General features: G+C 32.3%; 1 protein-coding gene and 1 long non-coding RNA gene across 8 annotated transcripts in view; one reads left to right on the forward strand and one right to left on the reverse strand.

The window, feature by feature from the left end:
- Cdase (neutral ceramidase) overlaps window positions 1–8,432 on the forward strand; it is a 41,290-nt gene extending 32,858 nt beyond the window's left edge. For all 6 annotated transcript variants that reach the window (XM_072889503.1, XM_072889504.1, XM_072889500.1 and 3 more), the window contains 8 exons: window positions 2,167–2,289; window positions 2,382–2,576; window positions 2,873–3,103; window positions 3,385–3,480; window positions 3,782–3,952; window positions 5,646–5,761; window positions 7,608–7,776; window positions 8,030–8,432. In XM_072889503.1, coding sequence (XP_072745604.1) covers window positions 2,167–2,289; window positions 2,382–2,576; window positions 2,873–3,103; window positions 3,385–3,480; window positions 3,782–3,952; window positions 5,646–5,761; window positions 7,608–7,776; window positions 8,030–8,047 — 1,119 coding nt within the window. In that variant the 3' untranslated portion in view covers window positions 8,048–8,432. The remainder of the gene's footprint in view (window positions 1–2,166; window positions 2,290–2,381; window positions 2,577–2,872; window positions 3,104–3,384; window positions 3,481–3,781; window positions 3,953–5,645; window positions 5,762–7,607; window positions 7,777–8,029) is intronic.
- Window positions 198–2,960, reverse strand: LOC140664424 (uncharacterized). 2 transcript variants are annotated; one of them, XR_012046454.1, is made up of 4 exons: window positions 2,822–2,960; window positions 1,699–2,723; window positions 1,009–1,177; window positions 204–823 (listed from the first exon to the last, which is right to left on the reverse strand). It is a non-coding gene; the product is annotated as an uncharacterized lncRNA (long non-coding RNA). The 2 variants fall into 2 exon arrangements; XR_012046453.1 differs by having other exon boundaries at window positions 198–1,177.

The following is an 8,432-nucleotide window of genomic DNA, read 5'->3' on the forward strand; positions in this document are numbered from 1 at the left end:
TATGTAAAAGTGTTTTATACCTTCTTTGAACATTCTAAATAAAGACTAAAATAATAAATTTGAAAAATAATTTACTTAAAATATATTATTTTATAATTATTTGTTTTCGAGAAATTGACGTTGTTAGAAAAATCACAGACAAAAATGATCCATCAGTACGGAGTAAAAGTTAAACTTTTATTTGAAATGTTATCTGTAATTTTGACCTGAATTTAACAAAGGTATATAAATTTCAACTATTCGTTTAGATTGAGATTAATCGTGGATAAAGAAAGGCATTCCATATATATATAACACTCGTTCTTAATTACACAAAAATGCATACATTTCAAAGTGAAAAATAAATGTGCGGTTTTAGTAAGGTTTTTTTTTTGTTAAATTGACTTTTTAATATGAAGGCACCGGGATATCGAAGAGCGACCTAAACCGCAACGATTTCAATGTTTCTACCACGAAAAAGAGTTAAAAATGTTTGTTGAAAAAATAATAAATCCGTATCAATATATACGCAAAAGCGAAGCAGAAATGCATTAAACATCTAATTTGCGCTCGGGTAAAAGCAGGCAATCAGGACACAGGTAAAGGAGTATTCAGGCGTATTCATGTCGACTACGGAGTCCGGTTACGAACGAACGGAGCGATAATGCAGCGTGCTTTCGCTCGTAATGCAGAAGTCGGGAGATGTGCGTGACACAAGTCGCCGTGTGATAATTAACATATATATTCGCATGCTCGTTAAGCGTGACCGGGTGCACGAGGCGGTCGTCAGTTTTGTGAGGTATTAGCATCACAAAGCAGATAGAGAAGTAGTTTCCACAGTTGCCTATGGGGAAAACGCTATATAAGTCAAGCTACACATCTACCTACCTAGCGAATACGGATGCGTTTCACGCGTGCGTGCGTGCGTGCGTGCGTAGCTGCATCGTCTGCATTTCGCGCGATATATTATGGCGTCGTAGAAATGTTTTTGTTCCTTTTTTTTCTCGAAACTCATGTTTCGAAACTTACTTTTTTTATTGCCTCTTTACTCCAAAGTAATCGCACTCCTTATGTTCCGTCATCGAGATTCTTCAGGTCAACTGCGAATCGATTTTTCTTTGACAGTCTTCTCAACTTTTGTTATTTCTTTAGAGCCGTGCAATTAATGAATTTAGAATGTAACAATGTATAATTTTTGCTGAAAAATTTAGAATTTTATTTACTGTTAATTATATTAATAATTTTTTACACGTATATGTATATATATATATATATATATATATGTTATGTAATTCTTTTGAATATTGTTCATCAAACATTTTTTCACATATTTATATGCATGACAATTTAAATAAAAATACATTCGGAATATTTCTCATTATTTTGTGAAACACGAATATGTTATTTATAGAATTTATAATAATATAATTTGTAATATAGAAAGTTTTATTCAAATTCTAGAGTTCCGTCTTTTATAATTATTTGAAATAATTTTTAAAAAGCGTAAGTTTATTATTAATTTATTTATATATATTCCATTTTATTTGAAAATTATTTAATCAGAGTTAAAGTAGTAATTTAATTACAGTAATTTAATAATGATATTATATGTCTCGTTTCTGAGATAGCACGATATTCATTAATTTATGTGAACTCTGTAAAACATTTACAAGTCAGACACAAATACAGAAGAATAAATGATATAGTCATAGTACTTACAATTTTCCTTTGATGGATTATACAGTGCTTCGCTTTTATGCAGAAATCTAATAATCTTAATTATAGGTAAGCATTAATCTTATGACAATCGCAACCACATGCATGTCAAGTTCGCTTCTTATTTCGTTATTATATACTTTTTATTACTTTCAAATCTATCAATCTATAAGCTATTGATTCATATATGAAACCTTCGCATATTTGATTTTCACATCATCAGCAGCTTTCTTTATAAGAAAAACTGGAAAAACTGGAAAAATTTTTACGACAGATATGAATGTGCACTTTTCTTATCTATCTTCTCTTCACTATAATCAAATTTTACCTTCAGATTTTTCACGCAATCGCGGAAATGTATAGACATGTGAAGGATTTCCTTTACTCTCGTAGCACATCCATAAAAGTACCTTGGAATCAAAAGTTCGCGGTATATATCACTCACGCGCAAACTTCTTCTTTCTTTTGCAGAAATTATGGAAGAGCAACAAAGCGTTGGAAGTGGCCGGGCCAGTGCGAGTGGTTCACCAATACGTCAATATGCCAGAGCAATCCGCCGAATTTTACAACACGACTACAGGCAAGCTCGAGGAGGTAAATAATGGCTGTCATTTATATTATCTCTGTCTGAAATAAAATTATTATCGATACAATAGCGGGACTTTTCTATTCAGACTTTTTAACAGGTTCACGGCTGCGTGCCTGCGATGGGCTACAGCTTTGCAGCTGGCACCACTGACGGACCAGGTTCGTTCGCTTTCGAGCAGGGAACGACAACGCCAAATCCTTTTTGGAATACTGTACGAAACTTTCTGGCCGCCCCGACGAAAGACGATATTCGCTGTCAGGGCGCGAAACCTATTTTGCTAGCCACCGGACGGGTAAACTCCTTTTTTTCTTTCCACAAAGCATATTTATATTGTGATTCCAAATTCATTAGAATGAATTAGCATATTCATTGGTGTGCAATTAGATATTCGAGATTTTACTGTGCGTGTCAGATAGGTGTCAGATTCTTCTCATAGATACTGTGTAAAGAAGAAAAAAATACCGACAATAAAATTCAACATGAATTATCGCGTCTCGATAGATAATGAAAAAAGCGTAGAAAAATTTAAGCCATTACATGGGCAATGTAGCGAATCATCTCTCATCTGATATCTCTTTTGAATTCCAGATGAAGTTGCCCTACCAATGGCAGCCGAATATCGTTTCGACTCAAGTAGCCATAATCGGAAACGTCGTCATCGCCGGAGTGCCTGCTGAATTCACGACAATGTCCGGAAGAAGATTGCGAGAGGCTATAAAAGAAATCATGAATGATGCGTCAAACGACGAAACGTCTGTAATAGTCGCAGGGCTCTGCAATACTTACAGCGATTACGTAACAACGCCCGAGGAATATCAAGTAAAGTTCTCATTGTTATTATTATTAAAGCAAAGCCCCCGCTGGAGAATTCACTTTGGAGATTTCCGGTGGGTGAAACGCGTCAAAAAAACGGTCTTTTACAATACTTATAAAATATTCAACCTTATACAGTTTTCTTTTGATAAGCAGAGAAATAAGTAGTGCATAGAATAGTCAAGGAAGAAAATGCTTATGCAATTCGAGTCGCAAGCTCATTTCTTGGCGGAATGCATTGCGATGCATAATGCATAATATATAGTCGTTGAATTATTAATTTTCAGATACAGAGGTACGAAGGCGCTTCGACAATATATGGCCCGCATACTCTTACACTCTATTTAAGACAATACCAGGAGCTGGTACAAGCAGCTATTCAAGTGAGTAAATAACAAATTCTATAACTCGTAAATAACGTGATATGAAATATGTGTAGAAATATATTTTTGATTTAAAACCGGAGAAATATTTCTCCGTTAATCTCTATATAAATCTATATACATATGTATATATAAAAATATAAATATCTGTCTGAGAAACAATTAAACAACCAATTTTTATCGTCACGATATTATTGTATCGGAAAACTATTTTTTACATTGTCAGAGTCGCTGATATTTATTGAGTTATAGGATTTATATTGGATGTATACGCCATATTTCATCAAACCTTGTGTTGCAGCAAAAATCTGTTCCATCGGGACCACCAGCTTCGGAGCTGTTGCAAAGCAGCCTCATTACTCTCGTACCACCCGTGTTGTACGACACTCCAAGATGGGGACGTAACTTCGGCGATGTGATCCAACAGCCATCGAAAGTTGCTTCGCCAGGTGACACGGTTACGGCAATCTTCGTGAGTATTTTACATCTCTATTTCGCTGCGATTTTTATTTCGACAAAACGAGTGAAAAAAAAAATTTTTACATACAAATCCTTCTTTCGTCATTCGTTTTCTGATAACAGAAAAATTGATAAGAAACGACTATATGTCTCGTAAATCCGTATCAACGTCGCATGAAGATATTACGCGGCATGTATCATCAAATTGAATTCGGATAGGTTGATAGGTTGCATAAAATGCATACATGCAATTCCACTTCGAAAATAATAGGGCATGTCGTTTCACAAGCCATTGAACGATGGCACGGTACGAAATAGACCGATTACTATGCGACCAAAAGTTTGTAAATACCGCAATAATGAAGCTTTAATACGACGCAGCACATGTTTGAATAATTAATTCGCCGTTATCCAAGGTCGCTCGCTACGACAATAGGAAAATTTGCGAGTCCGCGATAATGTGATTTAAATCGTATAAATAATTTAATTTAAAATATTTCGACTAATTTTCATGCAAAAGTCAGCGTTACAAAGTGATATTATTGCTGAGAGAATTAAATAGCTGCTTTGTTTAAATTACTGATGTTTTTTAAATTACTTTTATATTGGAAAAATATTTATCGGGATTCCCTCTGACATGGAATTTTCCGATAATTTGACAGAAACCTTTGCTAACACAATATTATACAAACATAATATGAGACGTAATAGCAAAAAGTCGAACAAAAGAAAACATACAAAAGACCGTTCGCCTGTCCGTTTTAATTTTTTTTATCTTCTTCATCCCTCTAAATTTAAAGCTCTACGACATGTTTATTACATAATATACTAGCAAAAACTAATAAATTGACACATGTCAGATAAATTCGATTCACTACAAATTAATGCAAATTTGTACGTAACTCTGAATATAATTATTCCATAATGATTGAAAATTATGTATATATATAATACTATTAAATGAGTATGACACTTATTATATACAATCAATTAGTTCTAGTAATTAGATATTCTGAATATATAAATAATAATATTGCTCATTACAAATATATGAATTTGTTCTAAGTTAATCAATTTTACGAAAAGAAAAAAAAATATTTCTAACAATGAGTTAATGTTATAGTTATATGTTGAAGAAATATTACACACATTTTCTAACTCACTACATTTTCTTTCACTTAATGGATAAATGGGAGAACGATTGCCACGTCTTTTATCGGCGGAAATCGTTCGACGTTAATCGTGGCAGATCCGCATTTTTATCGCGATTGAGTCACGCGATAAAAGGCGACGCGACGTTTTCCCGCGCGCTCGCTCGCGTAACGCTCGGAAAATAGGTTGCCTTTGGTGACGCGGTGTGCGAACAGATTACGTAATCGTAAATTACCTTCTGGCTATAATTTCCGGCGGTGGAAGCGCGAGATGCATCGTGAAAGCAGACACAAATGAATCACAGCTCCGTAACTTGTGCCGTGATTCGCGCGAGGTCAGTTTAGAATTATTCTGCCCGTGGGGGCTTTATTGATCACTTGAGAAAACTCCTCTCGCCTGTCAGTATCAGTCGCGGTAAAACACGTCACTTTAAGATTTATTTTAAATAAAATTGCGTATTTCTTGACACCAACCAACGCCAACAACCAATAAATTAGCATTATATAATTATTCAATTATACGTTTAATGTAATGTCTATTATTTTATATTACAGATCTCCGGTCATCCGCGTAATAATTTAATGATAGATAGCACCTTCTTAATCGTGGAGCGATTAGAAGACGATGAAATTTGGATGCCAATAGCCTCAGATGCTGATTGGGAAACTAAGTACGTATACGGTATCATATTTTTATAATAAAACCATTCTAACATGTAGGGGAAAGGCGGGTAGCGTCGGAAACTTAAATAAAACGCATAAAATAATATATAATCTATAGACTTTAATTAAATTATTTATTTGCAAAATAAACTTTGTACTTTTTTTATTTATTATAAACAAAAAATAGAACATTTTTTTTAAACTATCTTAGAAAAAAATCAATAACTTATTGCCGCTATTCTCGAGCAGTTAAAAAATGACGGATAGCCCCAGACATATATTTCAACAATTATCTATTCGTTCTTTGTTCTTACAAACATTATAATAAAAATATATATTTGAAGGCTCAATGTCTACGCATTCTTTGTATGCTCATTCTTTGCATTTATTACATTGGATCCAGTTTTCTTCAAAGGTTTCTCCGCAAGCAATACATTCAGTGTCTTGATGTTCATCTTGATGAAAAAAATTTTGATTGTTTTGTTTTGTTTTGCGTTGTTTAATAATACTTTTAGCATCTTTAGTATCTTTACTTTTTGCAACAAGTTTATCTATATATGAAGGCGATGTATAATATATGTATATAATTTATTAATAGTTAAAATTATATCTAAAATAAATACATTCATGTTATTTAATACATTAAAATAGTATAAACTGATAATTACAACAATATAATGTATTATTTTTATAATTTAAAGTTAATAAATATGTCCGGAGGTACCCGCCATATTAATGTCCGAGGATACCCGATTGACTTAATCTTATATATTTATTAATTAATTTGTATAATGTGAAAAGGATTAATTAAACATATAAGAATCTTAAATCATATTTAATTGTTAATACTAAAATCAATAAGACATATGTAACAGCATTTACATTTAATGAACAATAAGCATCGACAAAATTTGATGGGCGTCGTAATATCACTCTTGGGAATAAAACTGATTATAACATCTGATCCACGTGGCGTATATTATTACTGACTTGTAATTGCTCATGTGCTGAGACAGATGTTTTAACGTGTTATTTGTTTTTTTTTTTTTTTTTTTTTTTTTTACACAGTTTAGTATTAAAGATATTGACCACGTTTACACCGAGTGATTGATCGAGGCCTGACCTAAGCCGTGACCCAAAGTAGGTCTAGTCATGAATCGTTTACACCGAAAGAGACCTAGGAATTAACGAATTTAGTCCACGTTAGTCAGGGCCATCTATGATGTTTTTATTTTTTATTTTATATATATATTTTATTATATATTTTATATAGTTATATTATTTATATTACGTGAATTTTATCTACGAGAATATTTATATTATTTGTTGTATATATAATATGATATATAATAATAATTATAAATTATAAAATATTAAATTATAAATTATTTATATTAGTAAAAGTTGCTACTTACTAATAATATTAAAATTTAATCATATTAAAAATTTCTACGTTGCGTAGAAATTAAAAATTCAGCGGTTTAACTCTTTTGTTTACAACAAAACAGTAGAAAATCATATCAAGAAATAAATATAGGTCGCATCGTGCGTTTACACCGCAAAAGTAAGCGTCCTATTTCAGGTCAGGTCACTAAAAAACGAAGCCTGACCTGAAGCAGGTCAGGTCATCTACCAAACGTTTATACCAGGCGGCCTAAATAGGTCGAATTTGAGGTATAGGCCGTGGCCTAAATGCACGATGTAAACGGTGTAAAATGTCCGAAGTTACCCGCCTTTCCGCTATGATAATAACTATTAAATATCCCAAATTAAAATAAAAACACAATTATTTTAGCCATAAACTCTGGATTTTTTAACGTAATAAATCGCAATTGGATACATATGTGCTTTTAGATTTCAATGGACGAGAACTTCCGTAATACTGGGATCGAGTCAGGTGACCATTACGTGGGAAATCCCACAGGACGTTAAACCGGGTGAATATCGCATCAGACATAACGGTTACTACCGTTATATTCTTGGTGGCGTATATCCTTACTATGGTGTCACCAATCATTTTCGAGTAAGTTAACATAAAATATGTTGAATACATTTGATATCTCCCTTTCTCTTTCTTTCACTGTCTGTATATACATTAAATAATATATGCATATTAAAATAAGTAAAAGAGTTTTATGTTTGCAAAAATTACATTCTATAATTTTATATTTTTAATATACTCAATTTATTATTGTAAAAATGTGTTATTATATTTTGCGATAATAGAAAATAATTGCTTATTACACATAAACTTTTATTCGTCATGATGTTTACAGGTGGAAGTTCCTGCATGACACAAAATTTATAAACTTTACTATGGATAACCACTTGATACTTTCCCGCCTCGTGTTTTCTTAGTCGATAAAGAAATCATTACGCTTAATTTACTATCGAATCAATCCTGTTATTTAATCGACGTATGTGTAAATAGATAATCTGTTTTGGTAAAATGGTGAAAATATATATTTTTGGAGATTATATTGCACCACTTTGTGTGTACGTGTGTGTGATGTGTGTGCACGAAAATTCTTATATAAAATAATTGTATTCTTTTTTTAAATAATGTCACGTGATACTATTAGAATCTTTCTATATCAAATAATTAATATGTACTACACATGTGTATGATTAAGACAAAACTTAAAATTATCTTCACGAGCTTACAAAAGTAATCATTAT

The sequence above is a fragment of the Anoplolepis gracilipes genome, chromosome 4 (assembly GCF_047496725.1).
Source record: "Anoplolepis gracilipes chromosome 4, ASM4749672v1, whole genome shotgun sequence".
NCBI classification, from domain to species: Eukaryota; Metazoa; Arthropoda; class Insecta; order Hymenoptera; family Formicidae; genus Anoplolepis; species Anoplolepis gracilipes.